We start from the raw sequence: 18,156 nt of genomic DNA, 5'->3' as shown, positions 1-18,156 counted from the left end.
GGTTGGGGACCTTGGAAGTGCAGTTTGCTTCATTTTCTTTTAGTTGAGTTTTTTTTAATTCATTTTTAATTGGAAGATAATTGCTTTACAGTTTTGTGTCACACATCAGCATGAATCAGCCATAGGTATACGTATGTCCCCTCCCTCTTGAACCTCCTTCCACCTCCCACCCCAAACCATCCCACCAGTCTAGGTTGTCACAGAGCACCAGGTTGAGCTCCCTGCATCATACAACAAATCCCCACTGGCTGGCTGTTTTACATATTTGTTTCCAAAGTTCGTTGGCTCACCAAGTGATCACTCTGAGCAGCTGGGCCCCTGCAGTCTTCACGACTTGGCTCAGGCTGGCCCACGCGGACCAGAGAGGGTGTGTCACATCGTGCAGCGGGCCAGGTGCCGTGCTGCTTTCCTCGGAGCTTGGGGGCGTGGTCCCTCATACTGCAGGGATTTCATGACTGGCAGCTAGGCCAGTCCCTGCGTTGGGCTTTTCCTCCATGTGTGACTAACTCGTCTGTTCACTTACTAAAGGTGTGGGTTTGTCCAAGCCCTTCGCCATCTTACTGATGCTGGAAGGTTCGTTCTCTTTTTCGGCATGCTATGTGCTGGGTGAGGTGACCGACAGACGGATGTCTGACATCTCCCTGGCCCTCAGCTGACCCACTTTGTGTCCTCCTTGGGATGCGCAGTAGAGGGGCTGTTAGGAGCAGGATGCCATCACTCAGACGCTGGTCCTCCATCTTAGTCTCAACATTCAGACTCCTCCTCTGGTCCCATTGCTCTCTCCCATGGTGTAGAGTTCCACTTGGCTGGAACAGCACTTTCAGGGAACCAGTCCAGATCCCAGTGCTGAATCTTTCTGGTTGCTGTTTCCAGTCTGAACACTTGAGGTTTCCTGACTTGTCTGCAGCATCCACCAGCCCTTGGGCAGCAGCTGGACCTGCTCATGGCCAGCCCCATGGACTCATCCCCATCTTAGCTGGAGGCAGGTCCAGTCCCTGCCGTTGGAAAGGGCTCTCAGGTTCGTCCCTTTGGTTGTACACCAGCGGTGTCCCAACCACAATCCCATGGCAGACGCTGGGCTTTACACGAATCACCCCTCAAGCTCTCAGCCAGCTGCCTGGCCCCCCCCTTAAAGTAGTGGGTGCTGCAGGCATTCTGCAGCTCCTCCTCTGGGGCCATTCCAGCTCTGTGCCTCCCATGCAGCTGTCATCCTGGGGATGTGTCTTCTGGTGGGCTGTGGTGTTTGTTGGCTCTCACATACTCCCTTGTCTTGGGGCGTGTGCATCCCCCCGTCAGTGGCATGAGAAAAAATGTCGGGACATCTAGAAGATGGTGCTTGAAATCCAGTCTTTCCAATTTCTGACCTTTGTTTCTTTTCTCCCTCCTCTCTGGAAGCTTGTAGGAACTTCCCTGTGCCCAGGGTTCTGAGAGGTGGGACGGCTTACAGGCAGTGCTCAGTCCTGGGACACGCTGCAGGGTTTGTGCTCTGAATCTCCCTCCTGTTGGTCCTCTCTCGGTTCCCCCTAGAACTGTGTTGCTCGGATGCTGGGTCTCCTGCACTGTCATCTATCCCATCCATGTATTTACCATGAAGTGATGGGACCGGATGCCATGATCTTAGTTTTCTGAATGTTGAGTTTTAAGCCAGCTGTTTTACTCACCCTCATCAAGAGGCTCTTTAGTTCCTGTTCACTTTCTGCCATTAGAGTGATACCATCTGCATATCCAAGGATGGGTGTGCATTTGAGAAGTTGTTCTTTTCTTTAGAAAGAAGATTAGGTAATCATATGTAATTAGGTACCAGGTGATAAGAGACCTTAGATTTTTTCTTTCTCCTGTAGATGTATGTTCCCTCAGGAAGTGATCAGTCTGCAGAGGAATCGGGGTGGGGTCACACTGCCTCTAGGGGCCACTGTAGCCCCCACAGGCGGGCATGCCGCTTCCTCCCAGCCTCCCCCGGTCTTCGGGTGATTCTGTTAGCATTTTCTTGTGAGGCAAGGCTGAGCATCTTGTTTAAGGGCTTGGCATTTTCTGTGAATTGTTGATTATTTGCCCATTTGTCTTTCAGGATGTCAGTCTTCTATATTCACATATGCTTTTTTTTTTTTTTAATAATAAGAGCCACTTTGGTTAAGAATTATGAATGTTTTTCCAGTTTGTCATGTGCCTGTTTTTCTTTAAGCCTCTTTAGCCATTCAGAGATTGGGTGTGTATGTTTTTTATTCTTGTTTTTATTGCATCTAGGTTTTATGTTGTTATTCAACCTTCTTACTCCAGGGTTATTAATTTTTTTTTTAATTCAGTTTTTTTCCTTGTTCTTCTGTGTTTTCATTTTTATTTATTTAGGTAGAATGCATTTCAGTCTGAGATGGATTTTTGCAGAGATTGTCTCTTTGCACCTTCTGTGCTTCAGGGGACTCTTGCCAGCCTGCTTAAGTGCCACACATTCGGGTGATTTCTGGGCCTTCATTCTGTCACCCTGTATCCCATAATTTATATTCTTATAGTTCTATAGCAAGCCTTAATATCTGGAAATGCTGGCCTGACATTAATTTCCTTTTTCAAAAGGCCATTCTCATTTTGTGTTTTTTGTATTTCTCAAAAAAAGTCCCACTTAGAGTAAGTTACAGTATAAAAAGTTTGAGGTTAACATAGCATTGACATATGATCATATTGGTTTGTTCCATTCAAGAGCATAGATGCCTTTGGCTTAGATTTTCTTTTGTGTTTCACTGGCATGTTGAGGCTGCTTTGTAAATCACTCACATTTCTTGCCACATTTATCCTCACCTGTTGTGGCCTTTGGTTGCACTTGTACGTGGAATCACCTCTCCCATCCAGCGTTCTCTAGCTGGCTGATGTTTGCACGTATATGGGTGGTTTCTATGTTACTTATGCACGGATGCCCAGATGTGATTCTCTTGTTGGTAACAGCTTGTCGGTGTTGCTGGTTTCTGACTCTGTGTGAGCATCACTCACACACAGCTTCTTCACCCTCTCTGCCTGTAGTGCCACCCCTCCCCTCCCCACCTTCCTCCTGCCAGGCTGTGTCTCACTGGGAGGCAGGGTAGGATAACTCAGGGACCTCCCTGGGCTCTGGGTTTCCATCTTTTTAAGTGGGTACCACCTCCCCTCTTAGGGTTTTGTGAGGATATAGGAGCCAATCCACCCAAGGCCATTAGACCCAGACTGGCACACCGTATTCAGCAAACATGTCTAAGGCTTTCTTGTCCCGTTTCACACAGCGCCAGCTGCTGGCTTGATGTGGACGTATTTTATACTGATTTATTGCTTTAGAAGTGTCTCTTGAACAGTTGATTTCTTCCATGTGGCCAAGAGTAACAGTGTACTTCCACCACAGCGACTGGCTTTCCCAGTGAAACCTGGCCTGGGGCACTGGCTTGAGTGAGGAAGTAGCCAGGAGTGTCAGCCTCCATTGGGAAAAGCTCTGGCAGCCAGTTTCGCCAGTGCGCTCCTGGGATGCCTCCCCTGTCATTTCCCTTGTCTTCCGAGCAGGTGGGCTAGACGACACCCTGCACACCATCATTGACTACGCCTGTGACCAGAACATCCCCTTTGTGTTTGCTCTCAACCGCAAAGCTCTGGGGCGCAGCCTGAACAAGGCTGTCCCCGTCAGTGTGGTGGGCATCTTCAGCTACGATGGGGCCCAGGTGAGGCGGGGAGGGGGTTCTGGCCTGTCTTGCCCTGGGAAGGAGTCAGGGGGGATGGTGGTTGTCTGCACACTGGCTGAGTAGGCCTGAGCTCCAGGGGCCCCAGTCTTGAAAGCGGTAACCTCGGTGGCCTGGTTTCCTTAAAAACCCAGAAGTGTGATTCCAATTTCGCTCTGGGCTTACTGGTGTCACAGAGGAGCCTCAGGAAGGCCTGAGGGCAACACCCCTGGTACATAGGCGGGCATCCACCCCCCTTTCCCTGTAGAGGGTGCCTTCGCCAGTTTGCAGGTGACCTCACTTGTACTCTGGTTTCTGCTCAAGGACCAGTTCCACAAGATGGTGGAGCTGACGATGGCGGCCCGGCAGGCCTATAGGACTATGCTGGAGAACACACGCCAGGAGCTGCCGGGCGAGCTTGGGCCCTGCGCCCCCGCCAGCCCGCCCAGTCAGAGCCCCAGCTGCCCTGTGGAGGACAGCCCCTTGGCCCCCACTGAGAAAGAGGAGCCACACTACAGTGAGTGCTGGGGGAATGGAGTTGGGGCCCATCGTCCTCTAGGTCTTCATTGATGCCGATTGAACAGGGTGCCCAGGAGAGTGGCATGGCCACTGTGGCAAAACTAGCTGCAGAAGGCCTTGTTAAGCCCCAGCCCTTGTTTAAGAGGTGGTCTCAGATGTGGGAGGGGAGGGCTGGTCAGTGGGTGTCCCAGACAGAGCTTCCTTGGGTCACATGGCACCCAGAGGGCAGCTGTGCAGACAGCTGGATCCCTGGTGGGTGGTTTCAAGGCCGGCATGCACCAACCTGCTTGATCCTGTTCGCGAGGGGGAGGTTGCAGTTGGGGATTTTTGCTTGAGTCCTTTCCAGGCCCCACTTAGGGAGCCAGTTTGCTGGGCAGGCTGTGTGCTGCTTGCTTTCCAAGAGACTTCCCTGACTATGGTGGTTCAGATGCTAAACAGTCCGCCTCAATGCAGGAGACCTGGGTTTGATCCCTGGGTCGGGAAGATTCCCCTGGAAAAGGAAATGGCAACCCACTCCAGTACTCTTGCCTGGAGAATCCCATGGACAGAGGAGCCTGGTGGGCTACAGTCCATGGGGTCGAAAAGAGTTGGACACAGCTGAGCGACTAACACTTACGCTGGCTGACCCTGCCTGTCTGTTTGTGGTGTGCTTTCTTGTTTCCAGTTCAAGTCTGGAGAAACCATGTGGAAGCGTACAGTCGGTGTGCCCTGGAGCTGGAGGAATCGCTGGAGGCTTCAACCTCTCAGATGATGAACTTGAATTTATAACAAGAGTTCGTTCCTGTGTGTTTGTGTATTTGAGGTGGGGGTGGGGGGTTGAAAGACTTTGGGGCCTTTTTCTTCTTCTGTTTTTTGTTGACTTACTTGTGTTGTATATGGCTGTTCAACCGGGGGAGTAACCAGCAGTGTTTGTAGCTGTCCAAGAGCTGCGAGTCCTGCGGAAGGGCACTCGGTAAGCTGGCGGAGACCCTCTCACAAAGCCTTGGGATGCAGCCTCGGCTCTCTGAGCACAGTATGAGTCTGGAAAATGCTGGACAAGGTGGTACTCAGAGTACTCTGCTGCTGTGGAACCTCTCTCCATTGCAGGACCGCTGAACCGAGTTGGTTTGTGGAAAGCAGCGGCGGGCTGAGGCGATGTGGCTTGGAACGCGGAGTAGTTCCACCCCATGTTCCCAGTCCTGGTGACCCGCACAGCCCTGCAGAAGCTGTGCGGGTGGGGTACAGGGAATACTTTTCTCAGGTTATGGCTTTTTAGCCAGAAGATGTGGGGATACTTGGAGGGTCTGCTAAAATGAGCCTCAGAAGGAAAATCAGTTCTCTAACCTGTGACCTTTTGACATGAATATTCCTTTTATTGTTTATTTTTCAAAGAAATGATTTTGAAGTTCCTAAATCTCAGTTTTGATAATTTACAAATACTTTCTTTCTTTTGTAAATGAACATATTGCGAATGTGGTTTCTTAGAGGCCGAAGGATAGAAGTTTACTTCCATATTTTCCTGTAAGTAAGAGGGCTTATTTATTTTGAATAAAGAGTGATTATTTAATTTCACTGGAGACTGGTCACCTTGGTCTAATCAGCGCTTCCTACATCCTGATCTGTATTTTGGGGGCACTCTTCTTTAAACTGAAGGGGACCGAGGAGGAAGAGGTTTGCTGCGCTCCTGTCTCTTGGATCTCGAAGGTGGTGACTGTGAAGTCTCCAGCCCTTAGAGCTCCTGTTGCTGGACCCGCCTTGGCCCAGCCTGCTGGCGAGCTGGTCACGTGAGAAATGGCGGGATCAGACTTGCACTGCTTTGTATTTGTCATGCAAGCAAGGTATCTTGTGGGCTTTGCCAGTGCTGTTAGTTGAATTGAGTCATGGCAGATGTACTTTTGTGAGTGAGTGGCCTGTGGGAAGCAAAATAATGTGAAGTAATGAGTTGGAAGGGCATCCCGCATTCTTTACCATAGTGGTAAAGAATCTACTTGTAATGCAAGAGATGCAGGAGACAAGGACTCAATCCCTGGGTTGGTAAGTTCCCCAGGAGGAGGAAATGGCATCCTATTCTACTAATCTTGTGTGAAAAATCCCATGGACAGAGGAGCCTGGTGGCCTATAGGCCATGGGGTCAAAAAGAGTTGGACATGACCGAGTGATTGGAGCACAGCACAGTGAGTTGGAAAGAGCCTGCTGTGGCCAGGGCTGGCGGCGAGGTAGAGGTTGTCTGTGTAAAGTACCAGTCTGTCTTTTCATCTGTCGTTCCCAGTGAGTACCCGGCTCCCATACACTTTCTGAGCTGTTTCAATGAGGAACATGCGATCTGGTCCAGCAAGCCCTCCATCCGGGCACAGGTTTCTCCCTCAGGGCCACCAGAAGGAACAGCAGCAGGGAGGGTCCCCGCCCCACTGTCCCCATCAACTGTGGTAGGTTTGAAAATAGATTATTTGAGACTAAAGGTTCCATAATGAACTTACAGGCAGAAAGTTAACTTTTCAGCTGTATTCAGCAGTCTAGAACTATAAAACTGATACATTAAAAAAAAAAAACAGACCCACATTAAAAAGTCTCTGCTAGAGATGCAGGTTGTCTGTCTAGATCCCCGAGGCCTCTGGGTCTGTGGTGGTCAGATTAGCTGAACAAAGTAGGTGGGTTTTAACATCACATTAAGCTGCTGAGAGGGTTTGCTTCTCGTGTGACTTACCGCTGGGCTCCCCTGGCGGCCAGGGCATGGTGTCACTTTCTTGGCAGAGGCCACTGCCGCAGGTGACACAGTGACCTCTCTCTGCTGATGGCACCGCGGGAAGCAGGCAGGCTTCCGAGTACAGACACTCTCATGGAGCAAACGTTTCAGTGGAACTCTTTTATTTTTTTCCCATAGTTCAGAGAATCAGAACTCATCCTCATAACTACCTTTCCCACCAGAACCCTGCATGCTGATATTACAATAACTGCAAGCGTCTGTTCCGATCCTAGCACCAAGGAGAAGGCCCTGCCCATAGAGCAGAGGAACCACCGCACATGAGACCCACAGCAAGAGCGGATGGATGTTGTACCAAAAGTCTTGTCACAGTGCATCGTGGGTGATCTGTGATCCAGCTCGGCCTCTGCTAACAAGGTGGACTGACAGCTCGGTGGCAACTAGGATGACTCTGACCCCCAAACCAGCCATCCTCAGAAGCCTTGTTCACAATGGGTCCTGGAGGTGACTGGCTGGAAACGTGTGCTGCTCTTGAACAAAGGCACCCAGCTTCAGAACAAGGGGTCTGGAAACAGGCTGTGGTCATAAGGCTGAGGAGATGTCCATTTGCTAGGGTCATGAGAAGTACCACTTAATTTAACAGATTTTAGTTTTGTGATAGGTGAGCATTCCACTAAAAGCAGTCATTCTGCAAACAGTGCCTATAAGGTTCCAGGCTGAGCAGCCTCGGCTGCCACATTTACACACAGCAGTCTCCAGGTGCAGTGTGAGTAACTTGGGGACCCCATAGCACGTGGACAGAGTAGCCTTATTAGACCCGTACTGCTGTGAGCAGGGTGACCGGGACCCAGGAGACGCAGACCTGCTGGCTTTTCCATCAGACAGGCTCAACACCTGGGCCATGGCTGCGAGTGGACAGGTGCACACTTGGAGCTTTAGGAAGCAGGCTCTGACATTAGTGAGTAATAACACAAAGTCTCCCATCCAAGTTAGCGCCTGAGTTTGGACCTCAGCACTCAAGGTTTAAGGCAAATTCTGGTCATCTGGAGCCTTGTCCTTCCTGCCTTGTCTCCTAGAGATGAGCAGCTGAGTGTGAAGGGGGCTCCAGAGCAGTAAAACCAGCAGTCACAAGAGCTGAGCTAACACTGGGCTGTGTGAAGGACGACCCATTGCATGACATGAAAGTAACTCAGACCTGTGGAGTGTAATAACAGTGCTTCTGGAAAAGGACCCGTCACGCACACTGCTGTCTTAACCAGAGTTCCTGTCTATAGCCTGTTAACCTTGGTTTCCTGCTCCTGCCAGACAGGCCATTCTGTCCCATCTAAGTACCTAATTAAAACAGACGTTCTGGCTACTGCCGCAGGCCCCCTCAGGGCTCCGTGTTCTCTGCTGTGCAACCCGAAGAGCTGTGTACAGTGGACAGGGAGCTCACTGCCCTGAGGCCTCCGGGGCTGCGTGTCGGGTGGCAGCATGGTCAGCCCGGCTTCCTGTGGCTAGAATGCGTCCTGGTTACAGCTTTCCTGAAAGAACACCATGGACTTCAGTTCTTGGTATAACAGAAAAGCCTGGAACCTGCTTCCCATGTGCTCCCTGGGGGGTCCAGGGTCCTGCAGGAGGGAAGCCTGGGCCTACTAAGCTCTGGGCTAGGGGTCAGGGTGACCGTGGGAGGCTTCTTGCTGGAAGCAGCTGGCCCCACCTAACTGTGGTTTCTTGTAAGAGCCCCCTTTCCCTCCCCCCAGGCTGGAGGGCGACAGGTAGAAGGGGTGTGGGTTTCAGAAACCACAACTGCTTGGTGGGCCAGCAGGAAGCACATGGGCCCTCTAGCAGGATAGGCCCCCAAGAGGGACAGCTGTCATCCCAGACCCCTGCCCTCCCTCATGCCTGGCCACGTACCCACGCCTTCCTCCAGCTCTGCATCATGCGGTCATGCTCCCCAACCACGGCCCTCCAGCTGGCGAGCTCTCTGGTCCACCTCTCCTGCTGGGTCGCCTCTGCAAGATAGAGGGGGTGCTCCAGATCTCAGCTTCCAGACCTTCATGGCCCCCGGGGTGGGGGCCCCCCTCTAGCCACAGAGGCCGTGCTGTGAGCTGAGTGACACCTCTCTGCTGGGCTGAGCCGAGTGGGCTTGTGAAAGTGAAGTTGCTCAGTCATGTCCGACTCTGCGACCCCATGGACTGTAGCCTACCAGGTTCCACCGTCTATGGGATTTTCCAGGCAAGAACACTGGAGTGGGTTGCCATTTCCTTCTCCAGGAGATCTTCCTGACCCAGGGATTGAACCCGGGTCTCCCGCATTGTAGGCAGATGCTTTACTGTCTAAGCTACCAGGGAAGTCTTGTTTACTCCTCGGGCCTTCCTTCACTTCCTGGCTGTGGGGGCTTCCCCAGTCATGTCCCCTGCCTGCTGTTCCAGGCCCACCAGCTCCCATGGCAGCTGCTCCCCAAGGCCACACTGCCCCTGTCCCCCACATCTCACTGGCACCTTTGGTGCCGCCAGGAGAGGGGCTAACTCCCCACACTTCATAGGGCACTGCAACTCATCCTGGCAGGCTGGGGCTGCTGCCCCCTCCCTCGAGGGAGATTGGTTGCCAACATTCGGAAACCAGCTTGGTCACTAGGGCTGGCATCCTGTTACATCACCTGGCACTCACTCCACACCTCCTTGGCGTGTGTGTGATTACTTGACTTACGGATACAAGGTCACAATTTGTAAGGCACTTGTTTTCAGTTGCTAAGTCATGGCCGACTTCACAACCCCATGACTTTCACGCCAGGCTTCTTGGTCCTCCACTGTCTCCCATAGTTTTCTCAGATTCATGTCCATTGAGCCAGTGATGCTGTGTAACCATCTCAACCTTTCACAAGATTATTCATTTTATCTTGACAGCAACAGCCAAGGGCATTTTACAGAAATGAAAGGAATGGAAGTTCTAGGTGGGAGAGAATATCGGTCATTTCCTTTTCCCTGGTAATTCCCACTCAAAAGACAAGACCTTTTAAAATATGCACATTTACATATAAACTCCATCTTGAAAATGGATGAAGAACAGGAGAGGAAGCTGAAAAGCTGGGAGTTGAGAAACAGAGGGACCAGTGGAAACAGCCTCGGTAGAACGCTGAGGCAAGCATGCAGGGTCCAAGGCTGGTGGCAGTGGGGAGGCGGTCGGGACCTTGGGGGCTGAGACAGGGCAGGCTTGCAGGCTGCTTACAGGCTGTGCACTCCTGCACAGCCCCCAGGCCCTAACCACTTTGCACAGCCGGGATGCTGCCCTCCGTCTGCTCCTGAAGACTGGTGGTCTTGGAGAACTCGGGCCTGGGGGCCTGGGCAGTACCTGCACTGAAGGCAAACCAGATGCTGGGCTTACGGACTAAATGATGAGGCCCCAGCCTCTTGCCAACCGGTGTCCTCACTGGTAACCCAACCTGAGCCATGTGGGCTTAGCTGGAGCCCCTCCATGTGACAGTGGCAGGGTGCAGGGCAGACCGACTCCCTAGTGCACGTAGGAACTGCCTGGAGAACTTGAGATGCCCCTGGGACTTGGGAGGGGCTCTGCATTTCTAAGGAGCTCCCAGGTAGACAGATGCTGCCCATCCAAAGGCCACACCTTGGGTAGATGATTATCAAGGGTCCCAAGACTTTGGAGGGAAACAGAACCATCAAAAAAGGGACAGCTGAGAGGGAAAAGAACTGGAAAATCCTCTCAATAACCTTAGAAAGGGGAGACGATACTACATCCATGAGACGAGATGAGACGAGAATGCAGTCATGACAACAGAATGAAAACCTCTGAGTGGTGTAAGTGTGACAGTGGGACAAAAATTCAGCAGGTGAGAAAGAGAAAGTTGAGGAAAGCTAACAAGTAGAGGTGACAGGATAGAGAAGATGGACAGAGGCCAGGCCAAGTAGCCCAGGATGTAGGAGAGCAGTTTCATGGAGACAGGAAATGAGAAAGGTAAGTGCTGAATACTTCTGACAGTTGAAGGGCAGAGGCTACCATGTGTAAGGGGTCTAGCCAGGCACTGATTGACACAGTGCTCAGCAAGACGATGGTCACATGGGGTCACAGGGAGGCCCTCAGGAGCAGAAGACAGAGCCAGCATCACACACTGGGGAATGATTTTCACATCAGAATTGTCCATCCCGCTGGACTCAAGTGTGAAGATGGAGAAAAGACATAGGCTCTCAAAATGCTGTCTTCCCCCAGACACTCTGGGTGTGCCAGAAGAAACACTTTAGAGAAAAACGGAGAAAGTCAAAGGAACACCAGAAACAGGTCATGAGACCCAATACCAGGGGAAGGGACTCTCCAGCCTCAGCAGGAAGGGCTAGAGGCACAGGGCTCCTGGTGCAGAGGGTCTGGGGAGCTGACAGCAGGGGGGACCCAGTGTGTCTGTGCTAATCAGGGATTTCACTGCAGAGTCTGGGTGGCAGTAATGACAAGTACGAACCAAGCAAAACAGCAACCGAGAAAAATGGACTGGTTCAAAACCAGGAAAGGAGTATGTCAAGGCTGTATTGTCACCTTGCTTATTTAACTTCTTTGCAGAATACCCTGATAGCTCAGTTGGTAAAGAATCTGCCTGCAATGCAGGAGACCCCGGTTTGATTCCTAAGTTGGGAAGATCTGCTGGAGAAGGGAAAAAGCTACCCATTCCCCTATTCTGGCCTGAAGAACTCCATGGACTACAGTCCATGGCGTCACAGAGTTGGACAGGATTGAGTGACTTTCACTTTCATTTGGGATTCCCTGGTGGCTCAGACAGTAAAAGAGTCTGCCTGCAATGCAGGAGACCCGAGTTTGATCCCTGGGTCAGGAAGATCCCCTGAAGAAGGAAGTGGCATCCCACTTCAGTATTCTTGCCTGGAAAATCCCATGAACAGAGGAGCCTGGGGGCCTACAGTCCATAGGGTCACAAAGAGTCGGGCACAACTGAGCAACTTCACTTTGCAGAGTTCATCACACGAAATGCTGGGCTGCATGAATCACAAGCTGGAATCAAGATTGCCAGGAGAAATATCAATTACCTCAGATATGCAGATGATACCATCCTAAGGGCAGAAAGAAGAGGAACTAAAGAGCTTCTTGAAGATGAAAGAGGAGAGTGAAAAAGCTGGCTTAAAATTCAATATTTAAAAAACTTAAGATCATGGCATCTGGTCCCATCATTTCTGGCAAACAGATGGGGAAAAAGCAGAAGCAGTGACAGGTTTTATTTTCTTGGGGCTCCAAAACCAATGGATGATGACTGCAGCCATGAAATCAAAAGACGCTCCTTGGAAGAAAAGCTATGACAAATCTAGATCGCATATTATAACGCAGAACCATCCCTTGCTGACAAAGGTCTGTATAGTTAAAGCTATGGTTTTTCCAGTAGTCATATATGGATGTGAGAGTTGGACCATAAAACTGAGCAAAGAATTGACGCTTTTGAACTGTGGTGCTGGAGAAGACTCATGAGAGTCTTTGGACAGCAAGGAGATTAAACCAGTCAATCCTAAAGGAAATCAGTCCTCAATACTCATTGGAAGGACTGATGCTGAGGTTAAAACTCCAATACTTTGGCCACCTGATGAGAGGAGCTGAATCATTGGAAAAGACCCTGATGCTGGAAAAGATTGAAGGCAAAAGGAGAAAGGTGCAGCAGAGGGTGAGATGTTTTAGATCACTGACTCACTGGACATGAATCTGAGCAAACTTCAGAAATACTGAAGGAGCAGGGAGCCTAGCATGCTGCAGTCCATGGGGTCATAAAGAGTCAGATCTGACTTAGCAACTGAACAAGAAAAACAACAATAAACCAAGCAAACAAGGATCAGCACAGTGGTTGGTTATGTGGGAAACAGAAGTACAGAAGGGGAAGTCGTAACAGAGTTGTTATCTGGCCATACAGAGTTGGCCATCCTTATAATGTAACAGAGTCTAATATTGGGAGGACGGGATTGGCAGCCTGCATGCGTGCGTGTGTGCTCATGGGCACAGGTGTGATTGCGTGCAGGTAGGTACACACAGGCATGCCGTTGGGAGATAAGACAGTGAAAAAGTAACTTTCTCTCTTCATGAAAGCCGATAGGTAATCCCCAGACTGAAATGTCCCCATGCAAGCCTGCTTGCTGCTCAAGGGACAAGGGCAAACTGAAGCTCACTCACCGAGCCTGGTCACGGTGACGCGCACCCTGGAGGTCTTGTTCCCGGCCCAGGAGAGCGCAGAGCAGCGGTACTCAGCGCTGTCCCGGAGGGCGTCTCGCAGCCAGCTGAGCACGAGGGCCCTGCCATCGGGCAGTGCATGGGTCTGCGTGGGCACACACACCTCCAGCTCGCGCCCGTTCTTCTCCCAGAGGAAGTGAACATCTGCAGGACCTGGGGATACACAGACCATCTTCACCCCTGGGACCCGCACTAGGGGTCAGGGGAACTACTCTGATATGGGAGGCAGGGGGTGGGGGCTTCCCAGATTAGGGGCCTCGTCCCAGCTGGTCCCAAAGTGACAGGACAGCTTTCTCCTAAGTCTCTGTCCTTTCCCTGGAGGTGGTTCCCCACTGTGGTCCCCAGGGAGCAAAGGGGTACAAACACTTCACCACCTCGTGCCCTGTAGCTCCCTGCTCCTTGACCTTGCTCGGGCACCCTTGCATGGCCGTGTCCCCCGGGACACACACACAGGGCCATCGGAGTGAACCTCCTTTTCCTTTCTTGCTGGGCTGTGCACCCCCGTGACATGCCTGGCGGCTGTGCTCTGGAGAGGGTGTCTATTCCACACAGGGGGTCTGGGCCTGGGAAACTCATGCGCCCACCTGGCCCTGCTGCCCCCACCTTTGGCCTAAAGCTCTGCCCCTGCAAGCCTGCTCCCTCTCTCTGGGGCATCGGGAGGTCAGAGCTGCCTGCCCCTTGGGGCCTGGCTGGGCCTCCACGACCAGGGGTGGGACTGCCACCAGGAGCTCCTAGGAGCACCAGGGTGCTGAGAAGGGCTGACAGCCCTGTCTGTAAGACAGGCTTGTCTTACAGAATAAGGACTTGGAGGAAAACGGACTGGAGGTGGAGAAGGGCCCAGGCCGAAGCCCCCTTCCTGAAGCAAGCCAGGGTTCCGTGCACCATCACCCCCAGATCCCATGCTCATTACAGAGAGGCTGATGGGTGTGGGCCTTGGAGACCAATGTGTGGAGAGCCTGGGGCAAAACTGGGCTCTGGCCCCAAGGCTGGAATCAGCCTCACTCAGCACAGCACCTCCTGGATGGGGCCCCCCGTTCCCCTGTATAACGTGCGGCTGGGTGAGCCCAGGGTTTCAGGCTTCACCCTGGGCCCCAACGGCTGTGCTGAGTCAGGCCCACCTCCCATCCCTACTCAAGAACAAGCCAGGGCATCTCCCCAGCATCTAAGACACCGGCTTCCACTCTAATGTAGGCCAAAGGCAGGACAAGTTCCGACTGAAACACCCAGTCAGCACCCAGGCTCCTTCCTGGGGTGTGTGCAGACCCTGTGGCTAAGCTGAGCTGCAACAGAGCACAGGACAGGCCAGGTGTTAGACAGCAGCAGCTGCTGCCTACCCCAGGCACCTGAGGGGCTCAGAGCCGGGTAGGAGAGGGAGGCAGGCCCTGCTCCCTGAGGGCTCTGGGGGAAACCCATGGCCTCTGTTCCTGCTGCTCCCAGTAACGGAGCAGGGGGCCGTGCTGAGGACATTCCCCCCACTGCCTGTGCCAGATGAGCACCCCAACCATGTGGACCGGGGGCCCTTCTGGCCTCCTTGCCCAGGGACCTAGCTCCCTGACAAATGCCTGCTATTCCATGTCGATTGTACCACCCTGGGCAGGCAGGTGGGCAGGTCAGAGTCTGACCTAGACCAGAGCAGCCCTGCCTGATCACAGTCCTGCCTGAGAATCAGCTTTCAAGAGCTCAACTCCATCTGAGGTGCCCACCAACCTGGGAAGGACATAATAAAACATTTCACACAGGATGGTCAGGAGTACCAGGACTACATCTATCTGTGGCTGGAGTTCACCGAGCAGGAAAATCCAACGACAGAGCCGAAGGATTAAAAAACCTGCACGAAGACAACAGGCATCTGGGTGTGTGTGTGAGTGGGGGCGTGTGTGCACGCTGGCGGCTGGTGCAGACGGCTGGCTGAGACATTTCTCTGTCACATGCTGGGCTTTTAACAAGGGGAGAGAGAAAATGAGACCTTTGATGGACTCCTAGTGAGTCAGGTCCCCGTGTGACCCTCCCGGGGCCTATTCACCTTTGACCCGCCACATTCAGGATCCTCAAAGATGTGATTTGATTCTGCTCTTTATACTTCCCTGAAGTTTCAAATCCACTACAACAAGCTAATATTCCTTCTAGAATAAAACAGAATGCTATGTGGAAGAAAGACACGAGCCACAGGCTCTGGAGGGAGTTCTGAAAGGTGTTCAGCAGCGATTCACACGGCAGCTCCCTGCCGTACTGGTCCCATGGGGACCGTGGGTCTGTTCACTTGTTTTCTGTGTGGAATTGTTGGTGTTTTGTTCTGTCACCATTGTATGTGTGCTCAGTCGTGTCTGACACTTTGCGACCCCATGGACTGTAGCCCGCCAGGCTACTCTGTCCATGGGATTCTCCAGGCCAAGAATACTGGAGCGGATTGCCATGTCCTTCTCCAGGAGATCTTCCTGACCCAGGGATCAAGCCTGCGTCTCTTGTATCTCCTGCATTGGCAGGCGGCTTCTTAACCACTGAGCCAACCGGGAAACCATAATTTGGTACAATATACATTTTTGTATGCAGAACATTTTGTACCCTACCCACAGATAACTCTATACTCTTATTTTCAGATATGCATACTTACACATATATGCAGATCACACGTACAGGTACACACACCTGTGTCTGCGACATCTGCTGGGTGCCTGCCTCCCTTTAACTGAAGGCACTTGGTGACACCATGCTTCATTTAGTCATTCCCCTGCTGGTGGGCAACTTTGTGTGGTCTAACTCTAAAAGCTGATACTCATGAGCCATGACTGATCAAAAATGCAAAGACTTCTCAGAACAGACAGTGAGGTCGGTTGTCATCTCCTCGCCCTGCCCAGTGGTGACACGCACTGAGTCCCCAGGACGGGGGCCCCAAACGTGGGTCACAGGAACCTCGGATAGGTCCTCCTGACCGATGCTGAGACAAAGACCCCAGGTGGCCTGAGCTGGGGACAATTCATCCCCCTGAACCATACAGGCCAGGACCTCTCAGGAGCCAAATTCTCCTTAGACCCACAGTCGTTGGGGCACAAACAACATGAAAATCACTCCCACATGCACCTTTACAGTGAGTATACCAGGAAGAACCATTAAATGTTCTCTAAATGGGGATTTAACCGTGTCAAGTATTAAAAATGTTAAAATACTTACATTCCATTTATTCTTTTTTAAAAAAACTATCCAACACATTCTGAATGCAGACGAGATTAAAGAGAGAGGGAAAGCAACAGTTAAAACCGGTCAGCAGGGCCAACACATGATGTCAGTGGGGACCTGGGGCAGCAAGCCAAACTCACCTGCCCTGTCTCCCAAGGGCCTGCTACCCGGAAATTTGGGGTGCTGGGCCCATCCCTCATAGCCACCGTGGGTTGGGGCCACCGGCAGTCTCGGGTCCCAGCCCCCACTTCAGGTTTGTGGGACTGTTGGCTCCCCCCTGACCCCACCCTGTCCAAGGAAACCGCTAGGCACAGTTAACTGTGGGTATGTTTTAGTTGCTCAGTCGTGTCCAACTCTTTGCGACCCCATGGACTGTAACCTGCCAGGCTCCTCTGTCCATGGGGTTTTCCCAGCAAGAATACTGGAGTGGGTTGCCATTTGTTCTCCAGTATACACCACTGTGTGACAAAACCAGAGCTCCTCTGAGCAATGGCCCCTTCTTGAGCGAAGCCGACCTTTACCTTCACCCTTCACCTTCTAGAGGTGAAGGGCCTGAGAGCCCCCAGCTGGAGAGGGGTGTAAGATCACCCCAAGTCACCAGGCCATATCCTGTGCAGCTCCAGGCATGCCCCTCCCTGTGCTCAACTCTGACTCTGGGGCCAGCTCACCTCCCATACTCACGCCAAGTCCTGCAAGCTACTGGACGGCCAGGTGCCCCCATAGGGGTGCTGTTCTGGTCTCTGAGCACCCAGAGGCTCTGAGTACGCACCAAGGACGCTCACTCCGGATTCCCCTGCGTGGCTCAGAGTCCGCATGTGGGTGTGTGCTCAGTCACTCAGTCATGTCTTTGGGACTCTTTGGGACCCTATGGGCTGTAACCCGCCAGTCTCCTCTGTCTATGGGGATTCTCCAGGCAAGAATACTGGAGTGGGTTGTCATGCCCTCCTCAGAGGATCTTCCTGACCCAGGGATCAAACCCATTGTCTCCTGCATTGGCAGGCGGATTCTTTACCACTGAGTCACCTGGGAAGCTCTCCAGAGTCCACGAGAATCCCATGGACAGATAAGCCTGACGGGCTACAGTCCACGGGGAGGCAAAGAGTCGGACACAACTGAGTGACTAAACGACAGCAAAACTTTCTGTGTGTATATACATGCATGTGCAAGCACATGATTTGCACCGACATGCATACGGACACATCACCAATCGCTGTGATCTGCACAAGCTTGCCTCGTTTGACTGTGCTTTGCTGTATCACACTTTGCAGAGATTATGTTTTTTACAAATCAAAGGTGTGTGGCAACCCTGCATTGAGCAAGTTGATTGGTGCCATTTTTTCCAACAGCATTTGCTCACTTCCTGTCTGTGTATCACACTTTGGTAATTCTCACTTCACTTTATAAACTTTTTCATTATCATTAATATAATAATTGTATGGTGACTACGACTGGTGATCTTTGATGTAAGTGCCTCAGCTTGCTGAAGGCTCAGATGACCATTAGCATTTTTAAATTAAGGTACATAGTGCTTACTCCATTCTTAATAGACTATAGTATAGTGTAAATGTAACTTTTAAATGTACTGGAAAAGGAAAAAATTCATGCAACTCACTTTATTACAATAGTTGCTGTATTGCGATGGGTCTGAATCTGAACTTGCCACACCTCCGAGATGTCCCGCATCTTAATCTGTATTTACAGGCAAAATGAAATGAAATGTGCTCACATGCACACAGTGGAAGATCTCTTTGCTTATCTGTTCTAATTTTGCCACAAGAGCATGGATTTTTTCAGATAAGCAGAACACGACTACATGCCTTCGGGATTTCTCCAGCTCAGAACCCCTTTTCTCCATTTATCGGTATTTTCCTAACTCCTAACTTTCAAACAGAAGACAGCCAGCAGGTA

At 51.6% G+C, this 18,156-nt stretch overlaps 2 protein-coding genes across 10 annotated transcripts in view; one reads left to right on the top strand and one right to left on the bottom strand.

Annotated features, from left to right (window-relative positions):
- The window catches only part of SECISBP2 (SECIS binding protein 2), a 34,428-nt gene extending 28,690 nt beyond the window's left edge, over positions 1-5,738 (top strand). For all 7 annotated transcript variants that reach the window (XM_006064465.4, XM_044940328.2, XM_025282107.3 and 4 more), the window contains 3 exons: positions 3,517-3,671; positions 3,993-4,185; positions 4,852-5,738. In XM_006064465.4, coding sequence (XP_006064527.3) covers positions 3,517-3,671; positions 3,993-4,185; positions 4,852-4,955 — 452 coding nt within the window. In that variant the 3' untranslated portion in view covers positions 4,956-5,738. The remainder of the gene's footprint in view (positions 1-3,516; positions 3,672-3,992; positions 4,186-4,851) is intronic.
- Positions 1-18,156, bottom strand: part of SEMA4D (semaphorin 4D) — a 143,319-nt gene that overhangs the window by 9,075 nt on the left and 116,088 nt on the right. The window contains exons 17-19 of one of the 3 annotated variants that reach the window (XM_025282113.3): positions 13,018-13,227; positions 8,764-8,861; positions 7,015-8,390 (exon numbers count right to left, since the gene is read on the bottom strand). In XM_025282113.3, the coding sequence (XP_025137898.3) occupies positions 8,364-8,390; positions 8,764-8,861; positions 13,018-13,227 (335 nt within the window). In that variant the 3' untranslated portion in view covers positions 7,015-8,363. Of the gene's footprint in view, positions 1-7,014; positions 8,391-8,763; positions 8,862-13,017; positions 13,228-17,860; positions 17,938-18,156 lie in introns of those variants that run through there. The other 2 variants (XM_025282114.3, XR_006550094.2) reach the window with 2 other exon arrangements.

The sequence above is a fragment of the Bubalus bubalis genome, chromosome 3 (genome assembly GCF_019923935.1).
Source record: "Bubalus bubalis isolate 160015118507 breed Murrah chromosome 3, NDDB_SH_1, whole genome shotgun sequence".
NCBI lineage: Eukaryota > Metazoa > Chordata > Mammalia > Artiodactyla > Bovidae > Bubalus > Bubalus bubalis.
The sequence above is the reverse complement of the archived record's forward strand: the minus strand, read 5'-3'. Positions and strand labels throughout refer to the sequence as shown.